We start from the raw sequence: 19,566 nt of genomic DNA, 5'->3' as shown, positions 1-19,566 counted from the left end.
GGTAAATATAATTTTGCAAAATTTTTAAATGAAAATTGTAAACTTAAATGTAATATAATATATGTATGTATATGTACATTAAAAAAAAATAATTTCATTTTTAAATTAAAATTTTGATTGTAATTTATTTGTCCATTTTTATCTGCACACGTCTATGATTTATTTGATTAACTTGACTTATCAATTTATTGAACAAACCTATGCGTCCCATAAATGAGGCCCGAATGTAAATATGCATGTACCTTCGAAGTTTTCGATTCTGCGCGACATTGGGCTAGTTTTACGATTAAAAATTTCATCATCGATGGAAGCAGTGTGCAGGAAAAATAAATTTTCGTATTACGAAAATGTTCAAGTTACAATATTGAACGTTGACGTGTAATTATCATCGCATTCCGAACTGGTTAAGTGCGCGAGCAAGCTTTATGCTCGTATATACTTAAACGGGTTTGAGTAACACTCGCCCGTTGAGCTCTCCGCGAAAATTTCACTGGATTTGCCGATTTGAAGACACTTTTGACACGAATTCATCAAAAGATATATTCGTTTCAAAATCGACCAAAGAAAAAAAACGTAATTTCATCGTACTTAACGATCCTAAGTACGCACGAGATGAAATGTAATCGAATTTAAATTCAAAAGAATATTATTCATTTTGTTTGCAATATGCAATTAACGTCAATTCGGTTTTGAAATCGAACGAAAGAAAAAAAAACAAATTCAATGTAATTTTTGTGCAATGGACGTATACGAAGTGTTTATTTAAATAAAGTCATTACTTATTTATTTAAATTACTGCTATAAAGCCGCGATAAGATACATATTTATATATTATACATCAAATAAACATAGTATTATACTGCGTATACATATATCCGGGATTAATCCGTTTTATGACTAGAAGTTTCAAGTTTCATCGAAATTGAAGCACGGAAATGAATTACGAAAATATCAGTTGTTGATATTTCGCTCACTCACTGACTGCAATAATGACACAATTTACAACGATTGATTTTATTAGTCAACGCATTAAAGAATATGAAAATAAAACTATGTAGGTCTCTGAAATTTAAAATGAAAACGTATAGCAGTCAATCTTTCAACTGGAAATAAATATATTTTATATGACTTTTGATTTTTTTTTATTTTTGTATAATACAGGGTTTTGTCCACGGGAAACGGATGGTAATAAATTTTACAGTATTCCATCAATTATTTGAATAAAATTTAATTATTGACACAGTATTTATGTGCGGAAAATTATATCACTCAAATGAGTGACATGTTTTCATGAACACACATTTTCCGAAATTTGCCCTCAGTGTTTCCAATGGGTCTTCAATCTTCCCAGTTTTTCCACTGAGATTTTGTATTGCGATCTTCAGTTCTTCCAGTGTGGTTGGCTTTCCTTTGTACACGTGTGGATACTTTAAGATAGTTCCACAAATAAAAGTATACATGGAAAGGTCAGGAGAACGAGCAGGCCAAGGGACATCTCCAAAGCATGAACAATGCAGTGAACCATACATTTTCCCCGTTGATTTCACGTCATCGAATTTCTGGTTATATTCATGATTAATAACACGACGACTATTTTATAGTGAGGAGTCGAACAACCACCTCCTCTCTCTATACCAAAACATCAGTTTCCCGTATAATAGGCCGAGTGTAATGAAATAAAAATCAATATACATTTTTATTATTATTATGATCTTTGGAATGTTGAAAATATCAATATAATAATTTTAAACATTCATGTATGTACATATGTGCTAAAATGATTTTATCAAACATTTCCAAATATTATTCTAAAATTGGAACCTCTAACAAAAACGAATCAAAATATACAACAGGAAAATTGCGTTTGAAAAAATTCATAGCATTGAAGAATTATAATAAAAATTGAATTCACAAATGAAGGATTTATAAATATGAGGAACCGTTTTTTTTTAGCCCGTTGTATATTTAATTCGTTATTATGTAAAATCGTTAACTCTTCTTCCTGCTATTTAAATTAAAAATGTACATATAATTCGTAAATCTGTTACCACTATAGCTTGTGAATCTTTTGATTATACAAAACGAACATTTCAATTGAAAGTTCGTTTTGCATAATCAAAAGTTCAGTTTATTAAAAGTTCAATTTAATCAAGAAAATTTGACCTAGTTACACCAAACAAAACGATTGTCTTTTCGTCGCGTAATAATAAAGCAACACAAATACGTCAACGTTTTTTTAATTCACCTATGAGAAAAAATCCTAAATAGTGGGAACACTTTGATTTAATGAATTAATTTATTACTTCTGACACGACATTATCTATTGTACATAATATTATTTGTTAGTTCGAGCATTATTTTTTCTAGATTTGTATTCTATTTATATTATTCGAACGTTGCATTGTATCATATTGCCAAATAGGCGTTTGTAAATGTTGTAAATTCACAATGCCACAAACGGAATAGTGTCAACTTTATCTCTCGAGATCTGAATTGACAAACGAAACACATTTTTTAAACGCATTTCCATCGAAACCAGTCATCGATGTGATTATGATTAAGCGTTTATTCCGAGATGATCTAATCTTTCAACGACCGAATAATTCCGAATGCTAATAAATAAATCAAAACTATAATACAATATATATAGTATTTAGCCCCTTCTACATTTTCACCTGTTGAATGCTTACATTAAATGCAACTACCGTTCGCTTGATTGGATTGCAACCTCGATATATAAAATTATAAGAGGAAACGATGTAATATTACGAAAGCGGGTGAATATATTCATATACATTTACACGTTATGTCACATAATCTCAGAGTAAACTGCTTCGATCGTCTACCTATGTATGTATGTTAAGCAAGTTACATAAGGCGGACATGTGAGAAACCGGATTAAAACTTAACTTTCCAAACGAAGAAAGTCCATACGTATGTATGTTCGTATCCATGCATATATCGGACTCTCGGTGATAGCATTTAATGAAAGGTTTTATCTCAAAATCTACGTACACCTGTATGATTCCATCTGAATAGTGCGTATATAAAATGTGTAATGCAACTTTACCAATTGGCCTTTTAACATCATATATATAGATATACGTAGGTACGTACGTAAGTAAGTGCATATAATGACTTGTGTCACGGTCATCAGGTTTATCGAGGTGATTGCTTATACATAAATTGAAATATGATAGATGTGAAATTATCGAGAAAAACTCGTTTATTTTTCAAACTCATATTTGAAGGTCAACCGTGTGTGTGTGTGTGTGTTTAATGAATGCCTTACTGTCAGAGATAGCTTAATTTTTAAAGTCATAATTTTCGACTGCATTCTTTTGAGTCATTATAGTTTTCGTATTGAGTTCGTATGTACATACATATGTATCTTGCATATAAAAAACGATGATAAGCAAACAGTCACTCACCTGGAAAAAAATCGCGTACTTTGAATCCACTTCGATCGTCTTGGAGTTTGTCACCAAGCGATGATTATTTCACAAATAACACTAATTTAAACTTAAATCTGTTTTTAAATTGCAAATATAACGACCAAACACGTTAGAGGTTATTGATATTTTTTGGTGGATCTAATTTTTGATTTTTTTTGTATTTTAAACTGACATCATTAAACGATTTACAAACGTGATGTTACAAAATATTTATTACACTATGAATATTATACATATGATTTTAAAACTCATCCGTATTATTAGGAATTAGCAACTGTTAATATGTTGAAATTTTTAAATAAAAAAGTGAACGTAAACAAATGAAAAATGTTTATTTTATTTAAATTATAAATATTAAGATATGTAAATTTTCAACAATGTTATGGGCTTCCTGTCATGATTAATCCAATTTTCGATTCGTTCATGCAAATTTCCTTTTCGATTCCACTCACTTATAGAGGCAAATTTGATCTGACCCGATTATTCATTCGCATGCGTTGTTTGTATGTAGATAATTATTTCTCGTTGAAATAATAACAATACGTCTTTATTATGATTTGGAGTAATTGTTGCTTAACAAATTCGAAGACATTAAGAATGACGAATGATAAATAATATATATTCTACACCGGTATAATTTCCACACGCATGAACAGAGCCGAATTGTATAGGTATGTTCGTAGACCGTAATGGTGCAAAATGTTGCAATTGGCTATGATTATTACACACTGCTGCGGCCGTGGCCTGCACTTTTGCAGATACGACTTCAAACTTTGATTCTCAATCGTTGCCTTTGTTAGTTTTATTTCAAATTTACGATGTCTGACAAATATGGAGATGTATTGAGTTACACTTTTTATAATTTGTAGTAGGTAATTAATATGTATGTAATTCTAAATAGTATTATGTATAAAACTAGTCACACGTAAATTCAGGACATTTTTCCAACATACTTTATATTTGATTTTACTCACGTTGAAACTATATATGTTGAAACATGAATTGCAAATTTATTTTATTTCATTTATATTTTTTATAAAAAAATATATACAAGAAAAGGCTAACACTATCTTCGAGAAGAGTTATTGCCATTTCCAAATATTTCTTTGTAGTATTAAAGGGAAGAATCAACAACCCTTCGATTTTATTTGAATTTAAATTTTCGGCGCCTGAATGCGGTAGAGCTTTGCGTCATTATTTACTTTTCCAACCTATTCCTGCGTAAACGTCTGCTTTCAATAACTCGTCTCTTGTAAAGGCTATCCGGTTCTTTAATGTGATTGATGAGCATTTGGACCTGTTCAATTGTCATGTTGATGAGCTGGTTAGGTTCTTCAACACGAGACTCTTTGAATGAGATGAATGATTGGAATTTGTATTGTTTTTATTTTGTTATTTTCTTTATTTTGTTTTGTAAAACTAGTGTGACGCTTTGGGGCAACCTATCAGATCACACAGGTCATTTTATTGTTATTATTATTACAAATAATAAATTAAATAAATAAATAACAGATAAATCCCAATGCGCCTTCCTGACCAATTGATAAAAATTTATTACAAACATTGATAGAATATTTTTACAGAGCATTATAGAACATTCGATGATATTGTATCCTTGTATTAGCAGAGATCGATACCGGCGATTCCAATATTTGAAGAAAAGTAGGAGAAATAATAGGATCATAGGAATTTTTATTTTAATAAATCATGCACACTCGTCTTTACAGATTTCTCCAAAACGACAAGTGTGGTATACAAATTAAGAATTATTAATCATATGTATATACAAGTTTACTCATATATTTACATTAAACATGACATTTATGGTCAAACATTGTTCAAAAGTATTGTAAGTATCATACAAGGCAAATAAAAACATCGATTAAACATTACAGAGACATACATACATATATGAACAAATTAAACAAACATTTTATACAATTCGAGATATTATATACTCGGTTTTTTGCATGAGATCGGATAGTTTGCCAATTTGTTGGAACTGTTTCAATAAAATCAGATAAATTGGCCAACTCTGATAGGAAACGAACCCGTGTCACCAGGCTGTCCCTAAGCGAAATCTATGATATTAAATTTATACATATATAAATTATATTCAAATAGTGGTGACGTAGTGGGTAGGATGGTTTCTGCCAATTTGATGAGGAGTCGTTTCAACAATGAAGTAATATAAATTACCGAGCTCTGACTTGGACGAACGACTTGGAGTCATAAATATCCAAGTCTGACCAGCAGCACTACAGATAATACTCAAAATAAATTCTTTTCAATCGAGGTCAACCCACGGGATCGAACCCGGCAACCTCTCGTTGGTTAGCATTAGCGCAACCACCAAGCTAAGCTGATGGCATAATATTATTATTTATTAAAGTAGAATTCTGGATAAATATAGCAGTAAGCTGAAATAAATTAATGAAATCATTCAAGGGAAAAAACTTCAACATTGTAGGTATCTATTATAACTGAAATGAAATTAGTTTGAATGTTATTTATGGATTGAAATAGTCTTTATCAATACTCTATAGACCACTGAGCAGTGAGACATTATTGATGAGACATTATACTTCATAAAATATCTCACTTACTAGTATCGCTTTCAATTATGTAAGTTCTTTTTACTCTACTCATATTGTATTACTGTTAGGTATGGCACATTGACAAATCGTGCTATAAATTACATACGATTAATAGACACGTTACAAACTGCTTATTGATAGTCTGTACAAACTTAAATTTATCACTTTTCGTACCGCATGTTTACAAACGACCCCATTAAACTTTCATTTGAATAAACGCGACAGGTATACAAGTATGGCGATTTTATTGTACGATTGAAGATGCCAAGTTCAAGGCGTCAAAATCTACAGTTCAAAACAAAAGCCTCGTTCGAATTTGGACCCATTTGACGGATTCGAGTATTTAACGGTATAAACGACATAACGGAATCCTCTTCCCATCTCGGGAAAGTCATTTTCATGCGTTCCACGCGTGGTCCTCGTCTCGTCGAGTTCTTTCACACGACAAAAGACTTTGTTTGACATAGTTGAAGTGTTTGAGACCCTCTTGTTTCAGCTTGGATAATGGTCGTTGTACAATAACGTGTCCAGAATGGATCGCCGAACATTGTTGCGCAAGAATTCGCGCTCCAAGGTCCAGCTCGAGTTGCGACCTCGTCTTGTGTGCGTGTCTCTAGGAATGTGTTTCGCTCTTTTCTGGTGTGTCGCTGTTGAGGTCATAAGACGCCAATACACAGAACTTTGTTTGGTTAAAGATCCGTATTGTCCCAAAGACTTCTCAACGGCGGGGGGTCGAAAGCTCAAAACTGAAGATGTACAAAAAAAAAAAAAAAAAAGTTGTCGCAAAATTTACTTCTACATGTTAAGTACTAAATTGCTGTCTATTAATTTTAGGAGAATAAAGCCGTTACGCCACCACGAAGTAGATTGTAGATAGTGCAACAATAGCCCCAAAATAGTCCGCTAGTTGAACTTTAAGGTAAATAGACAAAAAAAAGTTGAAACGTCTTCATTACACGCGTTCTTGATTGTAAGATTAATATAGAAAAATTGTTGTGTATACAATACCTTTGGCGTTTTTAAATCATTGTCTTTTAGTGCATTGTGTTCGGAATTTATCAAGTTAGTAAACAATGTAAGTTAACGGTAATATTTTATAATGGTTTGACAAAATGTGCTATATAATTTGATACAGGTTGCATTAAAGTTGCAAAGTGGTATTTTAATAAAATTTTGTAGATTTGTGCCATTAATATACATAGATAATCACATGAAAGTATATTATGAGAGATCATTTTAGCCTGGTAGCCTGCGCTCATCGTTACTTTCATAATTGGAGGTGATGTATGAGTGGAATTTTGATCTTCTCTCTTTCATTCGGGCCTTACGGAGATGTTTTGTATATGTATACGACTGGTTCTTATATATTGGTGCTGAAGACATTATTTTTTCTTTCTTTTTTTGTATGGGTTTCTTATGTAGACCATTGTGGTGTATTAGCTTCTTATAATGCCACAGTGGTGCAAAATTATAAATAAATAAATAAAAACTACCCCGTTCACGAATTCTTGTAAAAACGGGTAGATATATTTTTATGAAGTGATTTTTTTTCAATATAAAATATACCATACATATGTATATATTATACTATAATATCATATTAGAGGGGGGGGGGTCAGAAGGGACAGATGCCACGGGCTTCACAATTTTGGCGACAGTACACATAAATTTCCAGATTGCACGTAATTAAGATTATGTGGAAATAATATCTGATTTTACTGGTGCTAAAGCATGGGAAGCTTTTGTTAAATAATTTTAAATATAAATATTAAATAAAAAATAAAAACTTTATACATTTATTTTTGTAATATACTTTCTAAAAAGATGTTCTTCAAAAATATCGGTTGGCTTGAGTCTCATATTTTCCCTGAGAGGCCCTGCATACACGTACATGTGTAGAAAATAAAATAAAGCAACTTAATTCTTGCACATATCTTGCACACACATACTTATATATAATATAAATTTATACACATATAATATAATATAAATTTACATATATGTAGTCTTATTATAATATATTTATTTAATTTCTAAGCACGAGTTGGAAGAGTGTTTATTTCGAAATTCCGCAATTGAGCTGATTTTATGCGTAGTAGTTTTTCATTAAATACCACTTACGTATTCTAAGAATTAAAATTTTTGCAAAAATTATTGACGGCACGAATACTGTAACCATTCATTAATTTTTATATCATATATCGAATTTTATTTGCGCTTCAGTGCCATTTTAAATTACCTTTCTGGAGGTTAAACGGCTTTGAATGTTTTTATGAAATTAATTAACGCACGTTTTGCGATTGAAAATCGAAATAAAAATAGGGCCAATATTTGTACAATTGCGAATGTGTATCGTAAAAACCGCTTCCTAATTCGTTCCGCGTTCAACTGCCTTACTATTTTTTTTTTTTGAATGATTACTTTCGATCATCTTCAACCTTGATAGTCGATTCATCGAATATGTACTATGTTGGAGATGAAGGCCTTTTGCATTTGCAGTGATTCCATGCGTTATTTCCGTGGGAATCTTTTCGCAGATACCGAGTTACGCAATTGAGAAAATAAATAGCTGTTTATATAAATTCATTATGACAGAACAAAGAAACAGTTTGATAATAGCTCGTAGAAAAGTTTTAATTGTGATAGGAAAAAAATCTATTGTGACTGACTGTCAATTTCATTTAAATAATTCGCGTCTCAAAGTGCATGGAACTTTAATGATTAAAAGTCACGGATTCTGATGTCGAACGATCATGTCAATTATTGCAATTTATTATTCATAAGTTGCGAGTACACGGCGTTGCTCGGAAATTCTTCGACTTCGTGCTGGAATATATTGCTATATTTTCACCATACAGTCTATTGTATTATTGTAGGTTACAACATCCATTTAAAATCCGTTATGTTCGAAGAAGAAAGCTTTTGATCAGTAGATGGTTTTACGAATTTTTTGTAGTCACACTTTTAGTTTAGTCAATATTAATCTGTAAAGTATTTGAATGATAATCAATAGGACGTAGAATAAAGAAAGTACCATCTAATGGAAGGAAGAATGTCAATGATAATGTGTGAATTGTATTTAAGATGATATATAAAGAAGGAAGGCTGAATGGATGTTGAGCATATGAACCGAGGAATATTTATGATGAAAATAACAAAATATCTGAGAGAACTTTATGAACTACTTAAGCAGTGGATTATTCTGTCTTGTGTAGACGAAAATAATAAGTATAAATGGATGATGTTTAATATATGAGAAGTGATCGAAATGTTTCCAAGAAGATGAGAGAAAGTAAGAGAACTCTCCTGGAAAGCAGATGGACTTATGAACTACATTTGAATTTTAATGTTGAATTTTCTTTACGCGTGTATATATGTATATGTATAAGTAGGTTAATCTTTCAAATGTATGAAAATGTGTACGATGACGATTTTCATGTGGGTTTTAGCACGTGAAATGAATGCTTATTGGACTTTTATCGTATTAAGATTTTGTCGCATCTGGTTAAAGCAATTTCAGAGAGGCCATTATGAAAAACTCGATTTCACAAGAATCATACTGGTATTTTATAGCAGTGAAAGTCATCTCGGTTTGTTGCGCCAAAATGAAAATTTGCGCTGTACATTTTCATTGCGTATTTATTTAACATTTTAATGTCTCCCCGCGTAATAATATTTACATTTATTCTTATATAAAATTATCCAACTATGAGAAACACCATTAAATGCTATAATCTGCACGTTTAAAAACAAAAAAAGTTACAATGACTGAATTGTATCACAGTTTTTTTACACATGAATGTAATGCGTGATTCGGAATTAATTTTAAAGACAACTATTTATCCGCATCAAAAATGTCATTTGGTTAAGGCACACCACTCACCTATTATATATTGACCTTTTTTTATATTCAACAATAATTTATTAATCAATGCCGATAAAAGATTCGTTAATTATACGGATGAAACGAAATGATTCCGCGAATGTAATCGTCAGTTTCCATAAACAACATCACACCGAATGATACTTTTGAAGACGATTTTAACGACCGTGAATCAGATGAATGATTCAGAACACGTCGTCTTCGTCACCATGAGGTTCAAGACCTCCCCCAAGTCAGACGTCTCGTTAGCCTTGCCGAGTTTGTTCAGCAAAGCTCACATGTGTCGAAAGCGAGTGTTTCATTTTATTATATTGTGTGTGTATATCTATCTGTTCACGATTCTGACATGAGTGAATGCTTTGTCGTGTGGAGACATACACCTCAATATCAGCACGTTCCATAGCCGTGCTGATATTCACCACACTGACGTTGGCACATATGAATGTGTAGATATGTGTTTTGATCCTTTGTGTCCCTGTCGATGCCTCATCGGATGAAGTCATGTGTCCATGTTGGGTTGACGTATTTATAAATATATTGCCAATGTCAGAAAACAGGGGTAGATGATTAACAGCACGCTCTCACTCAGGTCATGGACCTTTTAAAAAGCAAAAAATAAGAACGCATCATTTGATATATGTATATGTGTATATGCTACAATCAATATCTATTTACATAGAAATGTTAAGGAATTAAATAAAATTTTCAACTTGGTTAACAAATACCGCGGCTTGAACTCGGAACTTTTTCAATTTAAGTTTGATTAATTAAATATATTTATAAATAATTATTTACGGTCAAATAATAGACATGCCCGGTAGTAAAGATGAAGAGATAAAGAAACGTATGCAATTAGGATGGAGTGCATTCGGACGAATGAATGTTGTTTTTACAAGGCTTTTTAAATCAAAAAAGCCACTCTACCTGAGGAAAAAATCTTCGATCAATGCCGTATGGATGTGAAACTAGGACATTGAACGCCAAGATGCTGCACAAAGTCCAATGCACTCAAAGAAGTATGGAACGCTGTATGCTCGGCATAACGAGGAAAGACAGGAAGCGGAACACGTGGGTGAGAAATATGATAAGGGTAGTGGACATAGTGGATAGAGTAAAGATATTGAAATGGCAATGGGCGGGCCACGTGGCTAGAAGAATGGACGAAAGGTGGACAAAAGAAGTGCTATAGTGGTACCCAAGAGAATGCAAAAGGGTAAAAGAAAGACCACGGAGAAGATGGGTAGACGAAATTGGGAAAATGTGTGGGGTGAAATGGATAAGAGTTGCGCAAAACATTCTTCAGAGTTTTTGCTTTCATCCAGCAATAGATAGTAAGCGGCTGTAGATGATAATGATGATGAATTAAATGTATGTATTTACGGGTCAAAAGCTATATGATATAATACTTACTAAATGTTAAACTACAGATTAGACTTACATATATACATAGTTCGAAGTTCAAATTCTTTCCTCTGGTTTGTGAATATGTATTGCAGTATTATGCAATGCAAATTTTCGATTATGCACAGTAATTTAATTAAATCACGTTAATGGAAATATTTCCAATAAATATATGTAGGTGTTCATGTATATTTTTATTTTTATATAATCAATGTTCTTATGTATGTACATGTGTTTAATGCAAAAATTTCCGAATTAACTATACACCTGAGAATTTGTGCCGTGGGTGGATTCTGTTTGTTTCATTGCATTCAAATTCGAAGGATAAAATGTGACTGTTTGGTTTTATGTTTCGACGCAAATATTGGGTGCTTAAAATTCGAATGTTTACTTTTGATAAGTGATATTTAAATAAGCAGGTAAATTTACAATGCCGTGAGAAATTTTCGCTTAAACTTTAGTGAAGAATTTAGCGTTAAATATTGTTGAATTTTTTGAAGTGTTGATAAAAAAACATTGTTAATGAATTTTCACATACATACATATACATAGAAACATTTTTCCGTATTTAAAATTTTTATCGGTTGAATTGGTTAACAATGAATTTGACCATTGGAGGCTATTAAGAAAAACAGGAAAAATCATTTAAAAGTGTTTTCATGTTAATTTATGACCAAAACTCGTTTTGAGACGACAAATGTTTATTATACTAATAAACGTGTTAATGAATAGAAAACATCATTATTTTCATAGCATACGAATGGCAGAATCCTCACAAGATAGTATACATAATAACTCATAGGTATTTTATAGTGTTTTGTTTTTAATGGTATTTATGGAGTACGCAACAAAAGTTATCAGCCCCGTTTATATGTAATATATAATGGGAAATTCGGCGAATTTACTATAATAATAACATTAAATTTAATCAACAGACACATAATTCATTGTGAACAATTTGAATGTACTCACACACGTATTTACATTCAATTGCACAATTCGTTTTGTAATAATCTTTTGAACGCGGAGGTTATTTTCAAGTGATTGTTTGATTGTTACTTACATAGCTCGCTCAACACTTTGTTTACCATTTGTATTATGCCTATATTATAATGGCAATATTTCAAAATGAGAGTTCCTTTTTCAAAGTTTGCACTGAGTTCGAGTATGTAGAGAATTCAACTTGAACCTCGCAAGTTCCGTAGATCAATATAGAAAGAGTGCTTAACTTGGCTACGCATTGAGCATTTTAAACGGCTTTAATGAACTTCAAATTCAACCGAACTAAGAATGAAATCGTTGACGTATTTCGGAATCGTACGTCTTTTGAATGTCGAATGATATTCGCCAAACTATTCGACGTTCGTTATTGTCGTGACAGCTCACGTCAACGTGACTTCCTACAAACGTTCGTGTTTGCATATTAAGAAATGTGCAGATATTTATCGACTTTGAAGGGCTTTGGGAGGACGAAAGTCATGATCCTATGAATCCGTTCTCATATGAAAGTCACGTAGTTAATCATATACTATAATATTAAATGTTTATTTTCAGTTGTAATACATTCCAACTGGCATTTTAGGTCATTCGCATTCGAATACAATTTAACTAGTAAATTATATTTGCATATGCGCAATTACACTTAATAATGTGCGCTAGTTGTAGTATACCAGTTCAGTATTGACAGTTCTGATGTTTTTACGAATGCTTTAGAATTCAATAATGTGTTAATATTTACTAGGTATTACGAATAAACGTAATGAGCACCAAATTACGATGTGTTCAAAACAAAAATGTGATTTTCTAACTCAATTTACTAGTCGAGTGACGTTTTCATCTGCATCTTACCTGGTACCAGCCTATAGTTGGATTGTATTTTTAGTTGTGTATATTTTAACCAGTTGAAATGTAATTCGCCATATGAATCAACTTACGTGGGTTAGACAAGTCTAGTCAAAATATATTTCAACTGAAAATACACTTAAACTATAACGATAGTTGGCACCAGGTTAGATGGAATATATTCAACTAGTGAAAATATATTACAACTGGAAGATACACTTCAACTAACCCATGTAAAATCATTCGAAATCTTCCGAATATTGGCTAGTGTTTCGGCATATTGTATTTGAAACATTTCAGGAAATTTTAATATTTTTGAATCATATTTTGTCGATTGGTTTTGAAATGAGGCAAATATATGTATGAAATACATAGGTTTCTACAAATATGTAAAAATTCTATTTAATATACATATGTACATATGTATGTATGTACATATATATGTATATGTATTCATATGTAATGGTACGAGCAAAGGAATTATAATGACAATAGGCGAGTCACGTTGTAGAAAAACTGACGATATATGGACGAAAGAAGTGCCCGAATGGTACCCGAGAGAATATAAAAGGGTGCAAGGAAGGGCACAGAGGAGAAATCAGAAAAATGTATAGGATGAGATGGATGAGAGTTGCCCAAAACAAATACGAATGTAATCGTGTTGGAGAGGCCTTCAGCAAGCAGTGGTGAGCGAATGACTGTAATAAATGTTGATGTATTAATATATTTTTTTCGATAAATTACATTTGTTCATTAAATTATACATTATTCAAGAAACGTTGCAAGTTTTTGTAATTTGATTAATGAAACGTTTTGTTTTCATTTAAATATTTTTTATTAAAAAAGGAATGTTATTCAATTGTTTTAAAATAAACAACAATTTAAGTAACGAAACATATCCTCGTAGTCAATGAAAATTTTTATTTCAATAGACCATATAATATCTTACAATAGATATTTTCGATTTTTGAGTAGTTTTCGAATAGTCTGAAATCAAGTCAACCAATGTTTTTTAACCCAGGCTTATATTACATCGGTAACAAAATTATTTTGAAACAAATTCTAATTCATATTGTGTATAATTTTTCTTACAATAATTACGCGCATTTATTTGAGATCTCGGTGAAATCGTAGAAAGTCGGATTAAATTCGAGAGGTAAATTAAACTGAAGCGATCTGCTTGAAAATATCCCACAGAAAATTGGGCTGCTATAAAAGGTTGAATGAATTTCTCCACGACTTGTCTGTCGGAAAGTCATCAGTCTACGATCATGATTATCATTACCTATCCAGGTATTGTCGTTGTGAATTGTTTCGCGATGAAAGTGTCTTCTGTTTCGACAGTTGATTCGAAGCTGCGAAACACCCGGACATAGTAATTATAACGTAGACGATGTTATATTTGCATTTTCGTATATAATTACGGCTTTCAACAAATGACAGTGTACTTTTTGAAAACTTCCGATTTTGTAATACACAATACAATTTCACTTGATATCCTCTCATAGAGAATGTCTTTAAATTACATATGATACTTGGAGGAAGAACAACAATGTTTTGTTGGATTGGTTTTGAAGGTTATTCAAATCGTTTTTGTTTTTAAACGGAACTAAAAATGATATCATATTCCAATTAGACGATCTGAAACGTATAATCATAACATTTGACTACGCATATTTCTTTGGTGGGACATTAAGGACACTATTATATTAATTGTTGGGTATTACATATTGAATATTATGGCATATAATACATTCAAATGTGATTTTAAAACAATTGCAAGTATGTAAATTTGTTAATTTGCTCTTACATATTTCCAGTTGTATTGTTCTGAGCATTAAATCGTTATCAAATTGAATGCGAAAATGAATACATTTAAACATACATGTATCTATGCTTCTTATTTTATGTATTAGGTTTGAATACAATGCAAATTTAACATTTTATTTTGTTTTCATTGCAGGGTTCGTGATAGTTGCATCAATAATGCTCTTATTATTGGGGATAATCATAGCCATATTCTTCTCAGCATGGGTCAGACTGTTCATAGATCACGTAAGTAACAAAATACAATAATTTCCACACTAATATTTCAGTAAATACGAACACCACTCTAGTAAGGTACAATATCACACTTCGTATGTAGTATATTTACATACATATGTACATATACAGATGTTTTTTGTTTCATTTTATTTTACGAACAAAAACAAAATTTAGACCTTGACCATATTTAGTCAGTAAAAAAAGAACGATTATCTACCGAAGACGACTAATCTTTTCGACTCGTGACTTTTGCTTTCGAATGTCATTAGTGAAAAAAAGTCGACGAGTGTACATATGAATAATATATTAGCACTGCTTGTATGATTCGAAGCCGATCTTACAGGTTGTATAGCTTTTATGTGAGTTAAATTGTAAAATACAGTCATATGTGGAATATTGATTTGTATCTACGTACATAAATGTACATATGTATGAATGTGATTCATTATTTTTTTTTTAAATATATAATAAATATGTATGTATTTTGTAAAACGTAAATTGTGCCAACAGTAGTATATATGTATAGGGGCAATATTACGATTAAGTCATTATATTATATAAACATACATATATCCAACTTAGAGACGAGTTTAATAAATAGTATATGATTTCTTCGTCATCCCATAAGATTAAACTATATATCATTGTCATCTTGGAAAATAAGAATATAATTTCCGCAATATATTCATATGAATACTAATTCAGATTAGTAATGAAAATATCTAATCCATGAGTGCAGTTTAGTATTGAATCTCTCTTACAATTACAATTTGGAATATAATTAACAGAAAGAACTGCGAACTAGCATAGGATTTCTTTCGGAAATGAAAATATCAGAGTGTAAATATTATACAAAGATTTATTTATTTCATTGTTTAACACCATTGTTTTGTACATTTCCAGTGTGAACATCATTGAAATTAACAATACATAGTTTCACTTATTATTATCAATTATGTATTTTCATTCACAATTTTTTTAGTATAATTAAGATTGAATTATACTAAAAAAACTCGGATGTGACCAACCCATGACTATATCTATGTATTTGAGGAATATAAGAAGTATAAAAAACAAAATTCGATAAGTAAACATATATACATGTTGACAAATACCGGCTATGAGAGCATTTTCGATTCGCATTGAGCGCAAATGTAGGAAAACTTTTAAAAAAATGTAGGAAAACTACACTATAAATATTATAATCATAAAATATCAAGAAGATAGAAATAATTGAAGACGTCAAAAATTACTACTTCTGGTTTACGAATTCTAATAAAAATCGTATCAACTCTAAAAAGAATACAAATATAAATGTTCAGCTTACAGCAAAAATTGTGTGGTCACAATATTTTTGACTTTTCTAAATGGAAAAAATCCCACTTCAGTTTATTGAATTTAATGATTTTCTGTTTTTTTTCCACACATTGATACAAGGATCATACTTGAATTTTCTCGCAAAGAAAACACACATATTTAAAGGGTCGAAAACATAGTGGAAAAATAGTCGAACAATTATAAGACATACATACATACACACATTTTTTCTAAATCCTGAAAACGTGATTAGTCATCGATTTTAAGTTCGAATCAGTCAAAATCTCGAAGTTGAAATTTTTGCATGATCACAAAACCTCATCTGTTGTTATTACGTACACATACATAAGTAGATGAAGTAAAAATATGTGCTATCACGAAGAGACATAGTAAAATTCACATCAACTTTGTAATCACGCGTCTAGAGTAGTTGTTTTATTAATTGGTTTATTCAATATATGTATGCAGATGTTCTACTGTACTTATATTGGGTGTTGATGTTGATGATAGCCAGAAGCTAGGCAAAGCTACTCGGTATGCAATTGGTGGGCTTCGACTACCTTAGTGTATGTGATGGTGCTATGTGAGACTCCAATCTCCAATCAACCTTGCTCCAATTTCAGGTCTTAAAAAGTATTTTCAATCGATAGATATACGATTAGTCCAGACTCTGAAATCGTTCATGGAATACCACTAGGACTAGTTGGTGGAAGCATGGTGTTAGTGCAGCGGTACGTTATAGTCGTTGGGGTGTGACCGATGCGGAACTGTGTTAGTACTGCGAACACGAGGAACCGGGTCACTTGCTGGCACGGACTGAATACCGCAAGTTACGCTTTTATTTCTTGTTATTCTGATACTGCTGCTGATGCTCCTTCTTCTTATTCTTCTTCTTCTATATGTATAATCTTCTTCTCCTCCATCGGAGCTTGAGTTTTATATAACACTAAACTTTCATGACCATCGATCACATGTCGCTCTCGGCAATGCCGTAACTGCTGGTGCTCCTTCGACGCCATGGATGTATGAAGCATAAACGGATAGAAATGTTCTAGTGGGATTTGTATAATTATTCAATGTGATATACTCGATCTTTAGTAGTTCAATGAATGTCAAATGGCTACACTTATCGTAAAGATAATTAATGTTGGACGTTCGATTGATTGAATGTGTGGTTTTGGTCGCGTTTAATTAGACGTTTTCTCACAGTAAAATAGGATTAAACTAATCTGTTGTAACTAATTTTAATATATCGTAGTTTGTTTGGAAGTTGATTGAGTTTAGATGTGTGATGGGGATAGCTCCTCCTACATAGATTCTTTAAACTTATATTATGTAATTCGTTGTGAAATATTGTACGTATCGATTGTTACACACAAAAGTTGTATTTGAACTATTGAGGTGTTTGCTTAAGAAAAGCTTTCTAATTATTTTTTAAGTGCAACTAGATATTTGAAAGTATGCACTTTGAAATCTAAGCAATAAATCAAACACTGTGTTTAATTTTGAATGCATTTTCCCGTTTAAGTCTTTGCGAGTTGCGCGTCGTTCGATGCAACAATTGCGTTGATTTACTTCAACTGTTGCATAAACCTAATTTTTGTTTAAAATAATAATAAAAAGCGAAGTTTGCAACGTTGAGTAATAAGTTGAGTAGTACGGTTAATGTTTAAAGTTTTAGAATTCATTCAACCTGCAATAATCATCGACTTCGTTTCAGTTAAATGATGGAATCTGTATTTGGTGTCAGCCTTAGCATAAATATGTTTATATTAATAAAATATATATATTTTACACAATTGAGAAACAATGCCATTGTACGGTTAATATTGAAAATCGTTCAACCTGAAATAATCGATTTCAATTTAGTTCCGAGTTTTCTTTGAAGAAGATTTGGTCAAATCGTGATCAAATTGACCGGAGGATACGCGTGCCAATTAATAACGATGGGATAATGTACGTCAGTGTTCGCCATGTGGGCTCTTTTTTATTAGCGTAGTTCATTTTTCCAGTATAATCCTATTGGTCTATTTTTTTATCTATATATGTTGTTGACAGGGGTTTTCAGTGTAAAGTATAATATTTATTTTAATAATATATGTTAAATCACAATTAAGTAAATAAACAAGTACAACGTATTGTAATAAAATAAACCAATAAAAATATTAAAAAATCATGTTGAATATTGTAGATAAATCGTCGTTTCCTTTTTCTCTTTATTGTGGAGATTTATACTTATTTTTATATTTAGGCTTTAATAACTTCGATCTGTCCGTCCGCAATAAACAGCATTTTATGTTTTTAACTATTCGGCTTCTTTGAGAGTATTATTTTAAATATCTTGCTTAAATAAAAAACTATTTTGTTAACATGAATTTCATACATATGTAAATATGTAGTCTCAATGAACGGGCATAGCAGGTACTATAATACCTACTATTAGTATTCATTCTAATTCCTTCCTTTCAAAAGATGCGAGAAAAATATTTTGATTTTTAAATGCTTTTTATTATTACGAAATTATGTTCACAATACATCTTATATCTATTTTAATAGCTACTGATCTACTGATCATTTTCTATTTTACAATTTTAATTTAATTTGGTTAGTAATCACTGTATTATATTATTCTAATGTTAATCTAAAGCATAATAGGAAAAAGAGCTCAAAAACCTATTTACAATCCTTATAAATGTTCATAATACATCTAATACATAATATTAATTAAAGACTATCTAAAGTCGATGACCTAAAGCAGATTGTGTTTAGGTAATCTGTGTTTATACCTGAAGGGAATAGACATTTTGTTGTAATCACCGAGACTCTTCACAAGTGTGTTAGTATGGTTATTAGTGATTCTTTCATAGAATCTACTGGTTAGTTTGTTAGTAATGTCTGTAACAAACGGAATATTATATATAGCATGCAGTTTTTTCAGGTTAGTATATATGGGTGTATTATAAATTATTTTAAGGGATTTATTTTGTATTACTTGGAGCTTGGAAAGGTTAGTATTCGAGGCGTT

General features: G+C 31.3%; 1 protein-coding gene across 1 annotated transcript in view; it reads left to right on the top strand.

The window, feature by feature from the left end:
* Positions 1 to 19,566, top strand: part of LOC143921739 (scavenger receptor class B member 1-like) — a 48,334-nt gene that overhangs the window by 14,866 nt on the left and 13,902 nt on the right. Inside the window, exon 3 of the mRNA XM_077445112.1 lies at positions 15,142 to 15,233. Within this exon, the coding sequence (XP_077301238.1) occupies positions 15,142 to 15,233 (92 nt within the window). The remainder of the gene's footprint in view (positions 1 to 15,141; positions 15,234 to 19,566) is intronic.

The sequence above is a fragment of the Arctopsyche grandis genome, chromosome 13 (assembly GCF_051622035.1).
Source record: "Arctopsyche grandis isolate Sample6627 chromosome 13, ASM5162203v2, whole genome shotgun sequence".
Lineage (NCBI taxonomy): Eukaryota > Metazoa > Arthropoda > Insecta > Trichoptera > Hydropsychidae > Arctopsyche > Arctopsyche grandis.
Note: the sequence above shows the minus strand (reverse complement) of the source record. Positions and strands in the feature narration are given on the sequence as shown.